The following is an 18,586-nucleotide window of genomic DNA, read 5'->3' on the forward strand; positions in this document are numbered from 1 at the left end:
GCTCCTGCCTTGATTATATAAATGTTCCTATAAGAGTTGCCTTGGTCATGGTATTTGTTCAAAGCAGTAAAAACGCTAAGACAATCTCTTACTCTTCCACATGACTCCCTGAGCTTCGCCTGAAGTTTGGCTGTTGGTCTCTGCGTCTCTTTCTCTCTGCTGCTGGATGAAGCCATTCAGAAGACAGTTACGCTAGGTCCTGTCTGCAAGCATAGAAGAGTATCATTAATGGTGTCGGGTTGGCTCTCTCCTCCATGATGGGTCTCAAGTTGGGCAGTCATTGGTTGATCATTCCTTCAATCTTTGCTCCATCTTTATCTCTGCACATCTTGAAGGCAGTATACATTTTGGGTCAAAGGTTTTGTGGATGGGTTGGTGTCCCCCTCCTTCCATTGGACGTCTCATCGGCGACAGCATGGCCACTTCAGTCTCCATATCCCCAGTTGCTTGGAGTCTCAACTTTGGTCACTCCCATAGACCCCAAGGAGCCTCCTTTCTCCCAGGTCTCCAGGTCACCCCAGAGACTTCCCCTAATGGTTTCTGTTCTAGCCCTATCCTGTCACCCCCAACACACACCTGATCTCCACCCTTCCCCTCCCCACCCCCTCTCCCATAAAGTTTTTTCTCCATCTACCTCCAGTGGTTTCTATTTTACTTCCCATTCTGAGATTCAAGTACCTTCTCTTGAGCCCTCCTTATTTAGCTTCTTTGGGTCTGTGGATTGAAGTATGGCTATCTTGTACTTTATGGTTAATTTCCCCTTCATAAATGAGTACATACCATGTCTTTCTGGGTCTGGGTTACCTCACTCAGGATATTTTCTAGTTTTGTCTATTTGCTTACAAATTGCATGATGTACAGCAGAATACTATTCCATCGGGTGGGTATATGTACCACATCTTCTTCATCCATTCTTTTTGGTTGAGAGATTCTTTGGATTGTTTGCAACTTCTGGCTATTACAAATAAAGCTACTATGAACATATGAGCACATGTCCTTGTAGTATAGTGGACCATCTTTTGGGTATATGTCCAGGAGTGGTATAGCTGAGGCTTGAGGTAGAACTATTTCCAAATTTCTGAGAAACTGCCAAATTGATTTCCAAAGTGGTTGTTCAAGTTTGCACTCCCACCAGCAATGGAGTATTCTCTATTGCTCCACACTTTGCCAGCATGTGCTGTCTTGTCACTTCACTTTGATCTTAGCTCTTCTGACAGGTGGAAGGTGGAAGGAGTACAGACGTTCTGATCAGCGTTTCTCTGGTGACTAAGATGTTGGATATTTAAGTGCTTCTCAGCCATTAGCCATTCCTCTCTTGAGAATTCTGTTTAGTTCTGTACCCCAGTTTTAATTGGATTATTTGGTTTGTTGGTGTCTAATTTCTTGAGGTCTTTAGCTATTTTGGATATTAGTCCTCTATTAGATGTAGGGTTAGTGAAGATTTTTTTCCTATTCTGTAGATTGCTGCTTTGTCCTATTGATAGTTGTCCTTTGTATCTGCTGGCCATCCTGTAGCCAGGTGAGACGTCCAGTGGAAGGAGGGGGACATCAACCCATCCACAAAACCTTTGACCCAAAATGTATACTGCCTTCCAGATGTGCAGAGATAAAGATGGAGCACAGATTGAAAGAGTGTTTCTTCACTAATTTCTTTCTCAGCTCATTTAACATTTGTATAAAGGAGGGTTACTGATTTTTTTTTTTAAAGTTAATTTTGTATCCATCCACTTTGCTGAAGGTGTTTATCAGCTGTACGAATTCTCTGTTGGAATTTTAGGGTCACTTGTGTATAGCTAGAACTTCAAGAACTCTTGAATAGATAGGGAGAGAGTGGCTTTAAGTTTCTCTCTATTTAATTTGATATTAGCTATTGGCTTGCTGTATATTGCTTTTATTATGTTTAGGTATGAATCTTAAATATCTGATCTTTCCAAGACTTTTACCTTAAAGGAATGTTGAATTTTGTCAAAGGCTTTTTTAAAAAAAGCGTCTAATGAGACAGTACAGTTCCTTTCTTTCACTTTGTTTATATGGTTGATTACCTTGATGGATTTTTTTTTTTTTTAAATTGAGTCCTCCCTGGATCCCTAGGTGAAGCCTACTTGATCGGGGTAGATGATGATTTCAATGTGTTTTGGATTTGGCTTGCGAGTACTTTGTTGAGTATTTCTGCATCACTGTTCTTACAGGAAATTGGTCTGAAATTCTTTGTTGAGTCTTTGTGTGGTTTAGGTATCAGGGTTACTATGGCTTCCTAGAATGAGTTTGGCAATGTCTTATTTTGTGGAATAGTTTGAGGAGTATTGGTATTAGCTCTTTTTTGAAAGTCTAGTAGAATTCTGTGCCAAAACCACCTGGCCCAGGGCTCTTTTTGGTTGGGAGACTTTTAATGATGGCTTTTATTTCCTTAGGGAAATACCATTAGGAAATACCAATTCCTATTTAAATTGTTTACCTGATCTTGATTTAACTTTAGTAAGAAAATCGTCCATTTCGTTTAGATTTTTCAATTTTGTAGAGTACAGGCTTTTGAAATAAGACCTAATGATTCTTTGGATTTCTTCAGTGTCTTTTATGTCTCTCTTTTCGTTTACAATTTTGTTAATTTGGATACTGTCTCTGTGCCTTCTAGTTAGTTTAGGGTTAGCTAAGGGTTTTGATTTTTCTCAAAGAACTAGCTCTTGGTTTTGTTGATTCTTTGCATTGTTCTGTTTCTAATTTATTGATTTCAGCCCTGAGGTTGATTATTTCCTGCTGTTTGCTTCTCTTTTTTTTTTTTTTTCCGGAGCTGGGGACCAAACCCAGGGCCTTGCGCCTGCTAGGCAAGCGCTCTACCACTGAGCTAAATCCCCAACCCCTTTGCTTCTCATAAGTAAATAATCTTATTGAGACTTGTGGGGGCCTGTATGTATACCTGTAAGTTTGGCACTTTGAAAAATGGAGGTAGGAAGATCAGGAGTTCATGATTATTCTTGCTTACATAGTTTGAAACCATCCTGGGTTTCATTAGGTCCCTCTTTCACAGTCTCCTGCCCCCAAGATGTTCATTGAAATTTTTGTAAGAAAAATCTTTTAAAACCACATTAAAGAACTCTTTGGTATTTTTCTTGATATAATGGGTTGTTTTATTAGTACATATTACTTTAATTTTATTAAAATTTTTAGTACATGGCCTTTTGTTACTATTAAACCATTTTTTCCTTTTGTTAAACTTGATTGTTCAGTTAAGCACTACTGGGTAAATCTTGTTAGTTCTGTTCTGCTAATGCTGCTGTTTGTATGAGGCAGATTCCCAGAAGAGAAACTTACATCTGAGGATTTGTATGTTGATGTTTTAAACAAACAAAATCACTCATTAAGATAGGCAGTTAATACTCTAGGAAGCACTTATGTTTTAATTTTGTATATTCATATATTCTAAGTCCTTTGATTTGGGTTTCTGTTATACTGTATTGATGATAAAAGAACTTCAGTTGAAAACGTAGGCTGTTTGATTTCATTTTGAAGGATTTGCACATATATAGAACTAGTAAGATGCTGTCCAGGTGATTTATATAGTGTAAACTAAAGAAAGAAAAGACAAAGATCTTTTTAAAATTAAGAGTTAGTTATCAACTTTGTTAGTGTTCCATAGCAGTGCCAAATAATTGGAACAGTTTAAAGGAGGAAGGATTTATTTAGCTTCAGAGGTTTTATTTCATGATGGATCGGTTTTATGTTGCTGGGCCTGTGGAGAGGCAGTAACTCATGGTATAGAAAAACCATTAGATTGGCAGCAAGGAAGCTGAGCAGAGTGAAGAGAGAATGGTTAGACAGGAAGTAAGTCTTTAAAAGGCACCCGTGAGTTATCTACTTCTCTAGTTAGGGTCCACACTATAAAATTCTGTTATCAGCTCCCAATAATTGGGTCACATGAATATCATCAGTGTACTAATCCACTCATGAAGTCAGGCTTCATAATCTACTCACTTTCTAGAAGATCCACTTCTGAACACTGCCCTGGGAACTGAACCAGCAATATGTGAGCCTTTTGAGGGTAAACTTGATATTAAAATGGTAATATTGCTTCATTGGTGGTTTGCTGTGTTATGGAAAGGTTATGAGGCTCTTGGGGTCTTGATTATATTGATTTCTCTGCCATTTGATTTGTCTATTAACATACTGTTGTTTAATTAGTATGTTAATATGCTGCAATTTCCTAATTTATAGGAATATTAATATCTACTTAGTTGGGTTGTAGAATGATCTCTAGCATAAGCTTGAGTGAGAGGTTCCATTGACTACTCTTTTGAGGGGATGCTGACTCATTAAAACTTAGGCCAAAGTAGATTGTACTCATTTGTGGGAAATTTTCCATATACTAGTCAAAACTGGTTGAGAAAAATATTAAGTGGACTTAACTTTGAGAAGAGTCATCTTTACAAGCTGCAGCTTAGAAGTATTATAAGCCCACTTTTTCTTAATTTTTTCCATGTTCTCTGGGTATGAGTACTGTGTATATGCATATGAGCTGTGGGGATGGATGTGCACTCACAGTGAATGAATGTGTGTAGGAGACAGAGGTCAGTGTTTTTTTCTTGCCCTCCTTATTTTTTTGAGACAAGTCCATCACTGAACGTGGAGCTGACTAATTTTGCAAGACTAGCTGTCTGGCAGGTGCCAGGAATCATCTTGGCTTTGCCTTCCCAGCACTTCGATTACAAGGATGCTGGGAATTTAAACTTATAATCCTCATACTTTACTAACTCAACCATCTCCCCAGCTCCCTTATGCTTCATATAGCTGGGGTGTTTTTGTTTTTGTTTTGGGTTTTTCGAGACAGGGTTTCTCTGTGTAACAGCCCTGGCTATCCTGGAACTTACTCTGTAGACCAGACTGGCCTCAAACTGAGATGATAGCCTTCCAAGGGTTTCCTTCGAGTGTTGGGATTAAAGGTGTGTGCTACCACTGCCCGTCCTCATAATTTCTAAAAATGTATACATGCTCTCTTCTGTATGTACACATGCGTGCCAGAAGGATGGCATCAGATCCCTTTTATAGATGGTTGTGAGCCACCTTGTTGCTAGGAATTGAACTCAGAGCCTCTGGATGAGCAGCCAGTACTGAGCACATCAACCTCTTCATATAGCTTTTGATTGTATGTATTTCATTAACCTTTATTATGGAAAATGTCAAACATAGTAAAGAAAATAGAGTAAATTTTTGGATTTCTATCTGTTGTATTTGCCATTGTATGAAATATCCATTTTACCTTTTAAAGGAGTGTATTGATAATAATGAGAATGTAGAAAGCTATTATCTTAAGTGTTGGGCCTAATTCTTTTTCACAAAGAAAGCATTTTGTATTTGGTGGTATCAAAATTCAAACACAGCTTACATAGTTTGTGGCATTTAAGTCATAGGTCTGTATTTCCCCTTACTTTAGAATTTTCACTTTGTAGATGTGTTAGTGAAATCAGTTGATTTCTACCTTACCTGGATATTCTAAATTTGTTAGTCAGTTTCTTAATGTATCTATTTTTTTATTCTCAAGTCCCTGCTAAAGTTTAGGTTTGAGCTTTTGTTTTTAGTCAGGATTCTTTATATTCTTAATGGGTAGCACTGTCTCATACTACATTAACTATACAATGAGACTTATGTCTTGTTCTGCTTTTTGGGGTGGTGAGATTTTTATTTATTTTTAAGCATTTGTTTTGATGTGGGTGTATACTTGCCATGAGAGCATGTGGAGGTTGGGGGCAATTTGTAGTGTTAGTGCCCTCTTTATCACGTGGGTCGTTGGGATTTTGAACTCAGGTCATCAGGCTTGGTAGTGGGTTCCTTTTGTGAGCCATTATGCCAGATTGATGATGAAGTTTTAAATTAGAAAATAACATCAGCTTAGAAATACTGCTATTTTGATGGAATAATACTTGTATCTGACAAGATTTCAACCACCTCTTTGGTATATCAGTAGTTGTCTAAAGCAGGCCATCCTCACTGCCATCTAAATGATCTGACTTCACAGGCTGTTGGCACATTGGTAGCTAGAATTAGTATTGATTGAAGTATGTTGATCTGTGAAGTACTTTTTTCCAAAATGAATGTTTCATGAGCAATTTTTTTCAAATAAAGCAATGCCTTGTAATATGAAAGACTTTGTAATGATAGTTTGCTTATTTTTTTTTCCCAAAGGGGGTTTAATGGAACACATATTCACATATGTGAAAGAATATCTTATTTTACCTCCTTGAGGGTTTGGCTCTGAGATTTAGTCTTCAAGGAGCTAAAACAATCTTACATAGAAACATTTGATAGGTTTTTAATTCAGTGACAGTGGTAGAACACTTCTTACGTTGCTGTGAAATATTTAGATGCACTAATACTTAAGCAGTGTTACACTTGTTTTCTGTGTTGAATCCTGTTGCACACTGCACAGGTTCAGATTTTGTAGTCTGGGAGTTGAGCCTGCCATTTAGACTAGGAAACTATCTGATGTTGGAAGCCAAATAGACCAGCACATGTTTCAGCAGGGTTGGTCTTGGTGAAAACTTTGTTACCAAGTGATTGAAGGTTATCACACTCTTCCTTTATTTTTTTTTTTTTTATGCTTTGCCTTTAAAGGAACCTAGAAAAAACATAGGTGTGTGAACATGTGTCACAGAACTGTGGAAGTCAGACATTTTGTGAGTCCTCTCTCCTCCTTACACTGTGTGGGTTCCAAGGATTGAACTCAGATTACCAGCCTTGGCAGCAAAGTGTTTTTACCCGCTGAGCCATTTTCCTGGCCCCTGGTTTTGGTGGTGAGTTAGGTCAAAGCATTAAGTGGTAACCTAGCCTGCCCTTGAACTAATAGTGTGGCCAAGGTTGAATTCCTGATACTTAGTGTTGGAATTGCAAGCGTTGACCATGTCTCATGACCTTTATTTTTCTTCCCACTTTCCCCTCTGTCCTTTAAATTAGAAGTCCTTTTATGTATTTTCAAATTTTACTGACCCTTTTATCATCTCTGCTAGTAATTGCATTTATTGACATTGAAAGGTATTTTTCCATTTTAGTAATTTCATTTGGTTATTTTTCTAGTTTCTCTGAATGGTTGAAATTTTGTACTTACTCTCTTTGCTTCTTTTTCTGTTGCTTTGATAAAACACTGTGACATAAGAAACTTAAGGGAGAAAAGATTTATATTTAACTCAGTGTAAAGCACAGTCCACCATGTTAAGACTTGACACATAGCATCAGCTTCACACAGCTACTTACATGGTACTTGCAGTCAGGAAACAGATGCTAGTGCTTAGCTCTTTTTCTCCGTTTTGTATAGTTGAGAATCAAAGCCAATTCCATTTCACTTAATGCAATCAATATAATCCCCCATAGGCATTCTCAGAGGTCCATTCTAGATTTGCATACTAGTAGCATGCTTTTCCTTGTCCAGTTGATAGCTACTTATATCCAGTTCCTCAGCCTGTGGGTCACAAAGGGTTGAGAGTTGCCTAAGACTATCCTGCATATCAGATGCTTACATTACAACTAAAAACAGTGCCAAAATTATAGTTACAAAGTGGCAATGAAAATAATTTTATGATTGGGGTAACCACAAGCTGAGGTACTTACTGTATTAAAGGTTTGCAGCATTAGGAAGGTTGAGAACCATTGCTTTTAAGTTCTTTATAGCCTGATTCTGTCATGCATTATCTTGATGTTGGTTGATTGTTATGAACATATTATGCATATGTGTACCTTTCTGCAGTGTCAGACATTATTTAACAGTAAATTCACAGAGAAGGCTTCTGTGGCTGAGTTTTCTAGATATTCCTGATTTCCTTGACAGCTCTGGCTAAGGAGAATACATTCTTACAGTCTTATTTGTTAGTATTAACTCTCAGATAACATAGTATATTTCTTTTTTTTTTTATAATGTATTTTTTTTTTATTAACTTGAGTATTTCTTATATACATTTCAAGTGTTATTCCCTTTCCCGGTTTCCGGGCAAACATCCCCCTCCCCCCTCCCCTTCCTTATGGGTGTTCCCCTCCCAACCCTCCCCCCATTGCCGCCCTCCCCCCATAGACTAGTTCACTGGGGGTTCAGTCTTATCAGGACCCAGGGCTTCCCCTTCCACTGGTGCTCTTACTAGGATATTCATTGCTACCTATGGGGTCAGAGTCCAGGGTCAGTCCATGTATAGTCTTTAGGTAGTGGCTTAGTCCCTGGAAGCTCTGGTTGCTTGGCATTGTTGTACTTTTGGGGTCTCGAGCCCCTTCAAGCTCTTCCAGTTCTTTCTCTGATTCCTTCAATAGGGGACCTATTCTCAGTTCAGTGGTTTGCTGCTGGCATTCGCCTCTGTATTTGCTGTATTCTGGCTGTGTCTCTCAGGAGAGATCTACATCCGGCTCCTGTCGGTCTGCACTTCTTTGCTTCATCCATCTTGTCTAATTGGGTGGCTGTATATGTATGGGCCACATGTGGGGCAGGCTCTGAATGGGTGTTCCTTCAGTCTCTGTTTTAATCTTTGCCTTTCCCTTCCCTGCCAAGGGTAAGTATATTTCTATGTATACATACATTGTGTGTGTGTGTGTGTGTGTGTGTGTGTGTGTATGTGTGTGTGTGTAAGTTACAGAATAGTTGCAAACATTAAAGAGGCAAAAATTTAAAAGGAAAGAAGCCTGAGATGGTAAAACTGGGGATGTCCCTGCATGATATGAATGCTAGTCTGTCGATAAGTTATATAACCTCAAGTTGGAGGAACTGCTGGCTCCTAGTTGCAGAGTGTGGATGCAAGATCAGAACTGAGCTGGAGGAGTAGGGTAAACAAAATAAAGCAAAAGGTAGGCTTGCATCTAGATAAATGGACAGGCAGATGTATGGCAGCTCCAGACTGCTGGATAGATAGGCCAAATCAAGCTGACAGTTCTCTATGTCATCGCAGTGCTAGGTTGGTCAGAGAGAGAGAGAGAGAGAGAGAGAGAGAGAGAGAGAGAGTGTGTGTGTGTGTGTGTGTGTGTGTGTGTGTGTGTGTGTGTGTGTACACTCAGATTTATTTACTTATTTTATGTCTATGAATACACTGTCACTCTCTTCAGACACACCAGAGCGGGTATCAGATCCCATTACAGATGGTTGTGAGCCACTATGTGGTTGCTGGAAATTGAACTCAGGGACTCTGGAAGAGCACTCAGTCAGTGCTTTTGACCACTGAGCCATCTCTCCAGCCCAGGTGTCTGTCTTCTTTATGGGGTCCACATGAGGCAATTATTTTCTTGCCTTGGTCTGTTGTGTCTGATAAAATCTTGGCTTTGTTTTTTCTGATGTGGTTTTAATAAGCCCTTGTGCTCTTATAGTTGGATTTACTCTGATAAATGTATAAAATGACACTCTTTTTACTCCCAGACTAAATCCATTTATTTATCTGCTGTGTGTGTGACGTAGGGCAGATAGTACCTTTCATGTGTCCACCTAAGCACATAGTGCTTCATGATAAGTCAAAATCTGCTTGTGGTGGCGCTAGGCATTGTGGCACAGCACTTGGGAGGCAGAGGCAGGCAGATTTCTGTGTTCCAGGACAGCCAGTCCTATCTAAAAAAACTGAAAGTTGCTGTGATAGAGTCTCTAAAGGCAAGGCACAATGTGAAAAATAAAAATGACTTTTTAAACAATATGGAGCAGCATAGGGTAGAGCACTGAGCCATCTTTCCAGCCCACTTAATTCTTATTAGATCCTTAATTGGGCTTGTAATTGATTCTAGACCTAGAGTTCCACAGTCATCTGAGTATGTATTTTAATTTAAATGCAGAGTTTATGTTCTTTCTAGGATTCCTCCCCTTGTACAGTAGCTTTGGTTGCTCCATTTGTGTGTGTGTGTGTGTGTGTGTGTGTGTGTGTGTGTGTGTGTGTGTGTGTGTTTCTAGTTCTTTAGGCCTTATATTTAGGCCTTATAGGAGTGGATTTGCTATAGGAGTTTCAGAGCCCATCTTGCCTGCCCTTGGACAAAACTAGCAAGTCTTGTTTGTCAGGAGGCAGGTGCTGGGCACTGTACTCTGGACCTCTAATTTGGCAGTTTTGAACTGCTGAGCTATTTCGTCAGCCTCTGAAAGTCTTCTACTAGCTGTCTTGAATGTTTACCTAGTAACCACTACTTTATTATTTTATCTGACTTAGTTTTCACATCCAGTCTGTGTGGTAGCTCTTCATATTAGAACATAGAGAAAAAAATCTTACTTTATTTGTCCAGAGATAAAGAAGTAGCAGATGTCTGAACTCTAATTTGTTTTATATATTTGCTTTGTCCTTGAAACCTGACTGGGGCAGTGTGGGAATAAAGAAACTACACAGAAAAGCTGGCATTGTGTAGACTGTGCTTACATGAGTTGTGTTCACTCTAATAGAGGATACCTACTAAAATCTCAAAATCTTAGCCTGTTTATTATGAATAGAGCTAGGAGGAGGGGCTAGCTAGTCTCATAGGAGGCCTTTGAATAGAAGCAGTCATCCAAGAGGAGGAAGCTGTGGCTAGTTTTTGTACACACTGTTTTGTAAACACTCAAACTTACACCAGAAAAGGCTTTGCCATTCTCATAGACCTGAGGAACTGAGGTCCTTGACATGACTGTGCCCACAGTGTACACTTACTGACACAGGACTTCATCAACTTCCTACAGCTATTTAGTGGAAATCAGGCAAGCTTAGGGAGTCCTTTCTTCCACCCTGTGGCCCTAGGACATTGAACTCAAAATTGTGTCCTTCCACCCTGTGGCTATAGGGCATTGAACTCAAAGTTGTTGAACCCTTGATGGCAGACATTTTCACCAGCTAAAATCCCTTTGTAAGCCATATAAAGGAGTTTGATCTTTCTCTTTAGGGATGAATTAAAATACAAGTCGCATGATCAGAGTAGTTTTAGAAAGATAACTACAACTTGGAGATTAGATTACAGAAAGGAAAGATGAAGTTTGCAGTGTTTCAGTTAAAAAGGTGTTGTTCTCAACTAGATATCTAGAAAACAGGGTAAGATTGGTTTAACAACTTGAAATGGATGATATGAAATAAAAATGTATGTATGTAAAAAAGGCAGTAGAGGAGAACAGAAAGGAAACTTTCTGTGGTGCATTCAGAGAAATAAAAGGAAGGAGATAACTAGAAGTGTTAGAAAATAGATTTCCTTTGTAAATACATATTTGGTGAGTTTGGTATCCAGCTCATCAAGACAGCTCTCAGAGCATTGAAAAAAGAGATTGTTCATATTACTGGATGGAGAAGGTACCTTCTACAGAACAGTGAGTAATACATTTATGGGACAAGATAAAAAAATAGGAATTTATGATGTAGCAACTAGAAACCTAGAAAAGCAAAAATAATTATCATAGGGACAGTAGATAGCACTTTCAGTTTGTCAAACCCAGAGAAAGAGAATGCAGTGGGTAGGGGTAGGGTTGGATTGGGAGAAGAATAATAGGATTTTTTTCCAGTTGAATTTCAAAGTTATAACTTGGGAAAGGGTTAAGCTTGCATGTTTTGTTTTGTTTTCTTTCTTTGGTTTCTTAATTGGAGGACAATAACAACACATTGTCACATAAGAGAGTGGTAGGGCTGGAGATGGCTCAGTGGTTAATGGCTCAGTGGTTAGGAGCACTCACTGCTCTTTGGAAGGTCCTGAGTTCGGTTCCCAGCACTCACATGGTGGTTCACAACTGTTTGTATTCTGGGGTATAGACATACATGCAGACAAAGCACCCATATACATAAATATAAAAGTAAATAAATAAAATGTACTTCAGTAGACAAGAGTATTTTTAAAAAGGTCAAGTGTTATGAATGGAAGGGTTGAGAAGTGCTTTCTTGAAGAAACTACAACAAACATGGTAGTTAATTCATTGTAGAAAGTTTATCACCATTTAATTATCTTGCTAATTTTTTACATTGAGGGTTTGTAAATAAGTGGTGAGAATTTTTCAAAAATCCTAACAACCCTTAAGTAATATAAAACAATATTATAGAACTGACTATCACACTAAACAGAGAAATGCTTTGATGCTTGGACTCGCTTTTACTTCCTTTTCTTCAGTTGCACAAGAATGTGTAGTGGTCTGTTGGCACACAGTTATATAAACAAACCCCATCCACTTTTATATAGGTTTAGGAAAACCTATATAAAACAAAAATCTGGGGGCTGGGGATTTAGCTCAGTGGTTGAGTGCTTACCTAGGAAGCGCAAGGCCCTGGGTTCGGTCCCCAGCTCCGAAAAAAAGAACCCCCCCCCCAAAAAAAAATCTGTTCTTGTCTATTTTGGAATATGATAGTGTTAGTTAATACCATAAAACACAGTTACTACTTTAAAAAAAATTCCTAATAAAATTTCTTTTATTTCCTAGGTTTGACCTGTGGATGAAATGAATCATGATTTTCAAGCTCTTGCATTAGAATCTCGGGGAATGGGAGAGGTAAGAACTCACCAATACCAAAAATTTAATGACTCACTTTAATCTTTGAGCCATTGAAATTTATTTTTAAACTTCATTGAAATTTATTTTTTAAACTATGAATCTTAGAAATAGTTATAGCTTTCAGCCCTACGTATTTTTTAACTGAAATTATGCACTGTGTAGTCAATGGTTTTTTTGTTGTTGCTGGTTTGTTTTTTGTTTTTTTTGTTTTTTGTTTTTTTTTAAGTTAAATCCAGTGAGTAATTATTGGTGTGCTTATTTGTGTCTAGGTGATTTTGGTTGACTTGGTAATCATATTTTGCTAATGAATTGTGTAATTAGAATTAGCTTTGTTCAGAAGAATACATCCTATCCTGCCATTTTATATGTGTATGCTGTTTGCTTTAGCTACGCTTGATTGTTGCTGCTCTTTCTCAAAAATCTCTCTTTACATGAAGATATTTGCTTAATAAACTCCTAGTCCTCTGCAAGACTCTACTGAAAACACAATATCTAGTCTCCCATTGCTGTCTGTAATAGACTTATCCTCATCTGACTTGCCATTTAGTTCATTATAAATACTTTGTTACTGATTACAGTTTGTTTTGTATTTGCCTCCTATAAATTGCTAGCTTTGAATGCTTAGCATAATAGGTACGATTTTGAATGGATGTTATCTTTTCTATTAATCTATGGTTTTCTTTGGGTCACCCAGTTAACCATACCATTACATATTTTAAGGCATCTAAAATACTTAGTTTTCCATATTCCTAATAAATTTTAGAAACCTGATTAGAAAAACTCTTGTGGACACACCTCTGTTGTGTTCTATATTATACACTCCTGTGCGGACTGTAGAGAATAACAGTAAACAGACCTGAGATGTATAATTAATTGCTTGCTCCTGGAGATTATTTTACTTTAATAGATTAGAGACCTTCATGAGACTCACTCCATCCAATGCTGTGCTCTTCAGATGCAGAGAGAGAGTCCAGTCACTCCTTTGGGCCACAAGAGGGCACCCTGCAGCTAGCTAACCCTCCCTTTCTTCAGAACAGCGTTGTCCAAAGAGTTTGTCATTTTCAGAGGACTGATTTAAGGGTGAGTTAAGGTGCTTAAGCTAAGTATTGCCAAAATAAACTTGTTAGTTCAGTACATAAAGTAAAATCAAATTTGGACCCTAAGAAAAAATTGAGAGGAATACTATTTTGGTTTTAAAAAAAAAAAACCTTTATCTTGTAGCATAGTGGCTGCTCAGGCATTACTAAAACTCCAGTAGACTAAATAGAGGCAGTTAGAATCCCACCCCTATCCCCAACCCCCTTAACTTGTATTCTTTAGAAAGTAGAGTAGCATATCTAAATAGCAGGTCGGGGAGCATTGTAGAACATGCCTACACTTCCTGCACTTTGTAGACCTAAGTGGTAAAGTTTTGAGCTCAGGGCCAGTTTAGGTTACATAGAAAGGCCCTATCTTCAGATTCAAATTTCTACCATCTGTCTGTGACAGACTTGAACTTGATGAGAGTGAGAACCCTGCATTAATTCTAGGCTTGGTTCTTTACTTCTGTGTATATTACAGACTTATTTACAAATGGACTTTTTTTCTATTTGAAAATTACATTTGATATCTCTAAACCTTGTGGTTAAAATTATGGTCAGAAGCAGTGGTTGAATTAGTTGTCTATGAAGGTTTTAGTAGAGGAGTTGGGTTGAATAGTAAGTTAAATGAAATAACCTAAAAACCATGCTTTATCTGTCAACACGTCAGATATGCACTACCAGAGTGCTATAGGGCCTCAATTTCTTGTTGTCTAGTGGATGATTGAAGGCCCAGTTTAACAGGAAACTTCAGCCAGTAAAAATATTTTTTTAAAAATAAGCTGGTTTTGCTATTTTTTAAAAACAGTTTACCAATTAATATTGTTACCTCTAAGAGATAGCTAAGAAGCCTACTCAAATTTCTGTCTCTGGGTTCTCTCCCACAAGCCTTTCTATCTTTCCTCATCTCACAGGCAGCAGGGAACCTTCTGGGATTTCCTTCTTTGCCTGTCTCTCTCTCACCAGTCTTCTCCTCCTTTACTGACAGGTGAGGTTTTTGTTTGTTTTATTCCAGAATTCACTCATTGGAATAAATTAAAGCAGCCTGTACTCTCTGGCTCTTAAGTTTTCTAAAATTGCTTGTTTGGGTTGTTTTTGTAATGTAAAAAACAATCCCGTTTTTAATGGATTGCCCTGTTTTTTCCTTTTAAAGATAAAGTTTTGCATATTGAATCTTAACTGTTATAAATCTCTAATGTATGGAGAATCATTGTGTATACTTACAAGAATCATTTTAAATGTATTGTTTTTGTGAGCTATCTTCAGGAGATCATTTTCTTTTTTAAAGATTATTTTATGTATGTTAGTACACTGTAGCTGTCTTCAGACCCTCCAGAAGAGGGCATCAGATCCCATTACAGATGGTTGTGAGCCACCATGTGGGTGCTGGTATTTGAATTCAGGACCTCTGGAAGAGAAGTCAGTGCTCTAAACCGCTGAACCATCTCTCCAGCTCAGGAGGTCATTTTCTTAAGTTGTTCACCCAAAAATAGAAATGAATCTGTATTTATCTATTCATAAACTCATTCTTTTTCTCCTTGATAGCATGTTTTTGTCCATACTGATTTCCATTATATCATGTGGCTTAGTTAAACCAAAATTTAACTTCAGATCATTGAGCTAATGAGTTTTATTTTGGGGATAGTTTTATAACTGTTGTGATAATTCTCTCCTATTTTGACATAGTATTTTAGAAAAATGGTAAAATGGAAAGATGACTCAGTGGTTAAGAGCACTGGCTGCTGTTTGAGATGACCTGTGTTCAATTCCTAGCACCCACATGGCACTTTATCTGTCTAACTCCTGTTCCAAGGGGATCTAATACCCTCACAGAGGCATATACAGGCAGGTAAAACACCAAGGCATATAAGAATATACAAAGCATTTTAAAAAAACCCTCAAGTAGAGCCTACCATGTTAGTAAATGCCCAGTACTGTGGAGGCAGAGGCAGGTGAATCAAGGCCAGCCTGGTCTACATAGTTCCAGGCAAGCTGAAACTATGTGATGAAATCTCTTTTAAAAACAAAACAAAACAAAATCGTAGAGTGATGGAGCAGGAACATATTGGAGGAACTAAGGAGACTGGGATCACAGTCTCAGAAATCTCACTAACTATTGCAATTAATGCTGAGATTTTTGAAAACAAAAATAAGACTGAACTTAAATGCTCTTACTGATCTGAGCAGTTGTTAGTGATAAGTGGAATTATAAACAGCTATGTCATCTAGACAGGAAGCAGAGGTAGGTCTAATAGCTCCAGGACAGCCAGAGTTTATCTAAACTTAATATCTAATCTTAGAGTTTATCTAAAGATCGAAGAGTTAGATTAGATAATCTTAAACTTTTTATTTACCTAGAGATAGGTGGGGTTTATTTTTGAAGATTTATTTATTGTCTATGAGTTCACTGTACACTGTAACTGTCTTTAGACACACCAGAATGCATCAGATCCCATTACAGGTGGTTGTGAGCCACCATGTGGTTGCTGGGAACTGAACTCAGAACCTCTGGAGAGCAGCCAGTGCTATAAACCAGACTTATCTCTCCAGCCTGAGATAGTCTTCATAATGGAAATTCTTAGGATATTGATGAATTGTAAAGTACTATCTTCTGTAGTAGTTAAATGTAAAGAGAAAAGCCTTAAAGTGAATTCACTAAGGATTTAAGTCCCAGCAGTGTTTTTTTTTTTTTTTTTAAACCATCTGTATGTATGAATCTCTGGCATTTAAACTGATTTTGTTTTATGCAGAAAAATAGTATCAGACAACTATTCTTTAAGTATTAGGGTTTTATCTCTCTGGGATATTTGAACTAACACAAGAAAAAAGAAAGGGGGGGTTGGGGATTTAGCTCAGCGGTAGAGCACTTGCCTAGCAAGCGCAAGGCCCTGGGTTCGGTCCCCAGCTCCGAAAAAAAAAAAAAAAAAAAAAAAAAAAAAAAAAAAAAAAAAAAAGAAAAAAGAAAGGGAATCACCATAGACAAAACCTTGGTAATATACAATTCTTTGAAAGAAACAGTCAATAAAATGACTTATACTGTAGAAGGTTCCTAGTGTTTATGACGGCTATAAGCTAGATGGATTGAATGAGTCTTTCATCGTAGTCTCAGTCTTAGAACAGTATGTTTATTGTGTTTTCATTACAAACAAGAAAAATGAGTAAAAATTATTATTTTATTTATAGAAAAGATTAATTTACAGCAAAGGTAAAGACGAGAAAGCACCATTTCAGAGATTTAGGAAATTTTATTGTGATTTCTTCTATGTTGCTGTTATCTTACAACTTCATCTGAGATTTTGATTTGTTTTGTCTTTTGTGAACTTGTATTATAAGTAGAGTGACTGTATATTTTGATTTTTTTTCCCTCCACCACCTCAGGTAGTTGAATTATAATGCCATCATAGCATCCTTTTTCTTGAAAGTATCTGAGCTTAGATAAGCTGTATAAACTTGATTTTAAGTATATTAATTGGCTAGCTTGATTCTTTTTTTTTTTTTTTTGCTTAAGTTTATAGTAGAAAAGTATGATGCTAAGTGTATCTCCTGAAATGGTGGACCAGGAATTTGATTGATTTGTTTATAAGGCAGTATATAGGGGTACTATAGGGTATACAGGGTCTGTTATGTTTCTTCATAACAGGGAGGGCAAGACATAACAAAAAAAATGTATTATCATCATATCTGACATTGAGATGGAAGGACAGGTTGACAAGAAACACTGCGTGTCCCAACCATTGTTTAGACTCAGAGCTTTGTGAGTAGGGCACTAGTAGGAAAATAATGTACTTTTTAGATTTTAAATTATCTTAGGCTTGTTTTCTATAATATAAATCTTATTTATGCTGTATCGTATATAATCAAAGAATTTATGGAGACATCTCTGTTTCTATCTCAATTCATTTAACCTTGTTTCTCAGTTTTTATTTTAACTTGTTGGTTTTTTTTTTTTCCTTTCTTTTGGACCTGTTGCCTTTAATCCATTTTAAACTATGGGTTACAAGCTAGGAAGAACATTTAAGTTATTGATTAAATTGCCACAAAAGGTATTTTTCTATGGAGATGGCTTGAGTGGGTAATAGTGCATACTTTGCAAGCCTGAGGACCTGTGCTAAGTTCCCCGACACTCACATAAAAAGCCATGGCTGCCAATACATACCTATAATCCCAGCCTTAGGCAGATCCCAAAAGCTCACTGGCTAGCCAGCCTACCCTGTCCTTGTCTCAAAGGTAAAAAGGCAGAGTCATAAAGACACATTTTGCTATTGCCTCCAAACACACTAATGTCATGAACTACATATAGTACACATATATTCACTGAAAACACTTTAATTAAAAAGCATTTCTAGAGTCTGCAGAAGGTCTTTAAGTAGAAATGTTAATTTTAGTTAAATTTTCTGTATATCTAATAATTTATACATGTTTGCAAAATAAATACAATTTCCCTTATAGAAGTACTTGGCAAAATTGGCAATATCGAATATTCCACATGAGGTTTTCTTCCCTACTTAAGCAATATACATTTTGTTTTATTTTATCCTGTGTGTGTGCTGAGGATGGAACCCAGAGCCTTATGTGGTAGGTAGGTGTTTTACCACACTGTGCCAGTCCCTAGTGCTACTTTGTAGTTTAAAGCAGTGGCCTGTGAAGGCCCTCATGTGGACTATTATCTGAGAACAGAATAGTCTCCTCGGTGTAATACTGTGACTCTCTCAGAAGATGAATGGTTCATCTAGCCACTTCTGTGCCCATGGTTAGTTAAGGCTTTATCTTACACAAATTAAATATAAGATGTTTTATATTCAACACTGCTTCCTGGTCTGGTAATAGCAATATCATTTAGTTTTTATGCATTTTATTTACATTTTCCACCATTTGTAATCACATCCTTTGATCTTCCAGCATGTCTCTGAGATTGAATTTTTTTTTCCCTAAGCTTTTTTTTTCCCCTAAGCTCTTTTCTGCCAGTACCCTCTTAGTTACTGTATTGGCTTTGTTGTGATTTTCCTAAACTGATCGTTTCCTTGCCTTTTAGTTTTTCCCGTTCTATCAGTTGGTATTACAACTTGTTTTCCAAAACATACTATCA

At 37.4% G+C, this 18,586-nt stretch overlaps 1 protein-coding gene across 53 annotated transcripts in view; it reads left to right on the forward strand.

The window, feature by feature from the left end:
* Positions 1-18,586, forward strand: part of Pum2 (pumilio RNA-binding family member 2) — an 80,218-nt gene that overhangs the window by 10,211 nt on the left and 51,421 nt on the right. For 34 of the 53 annotated variants that reach the window (XR_015621735.1, XR_015621737.1, XR_015621736.1 and 31 more), the window contains exon 2: positions 12,350-12,418. Coding sequence is in view for 26 of the 53 variants with exons in the window: in XM_087552545.1 (XP_087408671.1) it covers positions 12,368-12,418 (51 nt within the window). In the remaining 27 variants the exon portion in view is untranslated. Of the gene's footprint in view, positions 1-12,349; positions 12,419-13,376; positions 13,502-14,414; positions 14,489-18,586 lie in introns of all 53 variants that reach the window. The other 19 variants (XM_087552551.1, XM_087552552.1, XM_087552559.1 and 16 more) reach the window with 2 other exon arrangements.

Source organism: Rattus norvegicus, chromosome 6 (genome assembly GCF_021556685.1).
Source record: "Rattus norvegicus strain SHRSP/BbbUtx chromosome 6, alternate assembly SHRSP_T2T, whole genome shotgun sequence".
Classification (NCBI taxonomy): Eukaryota; Metazoa; Chordata; class Mammalia; order Rodentia; family Muridae; genus Rattus; species Rattus norvegicus.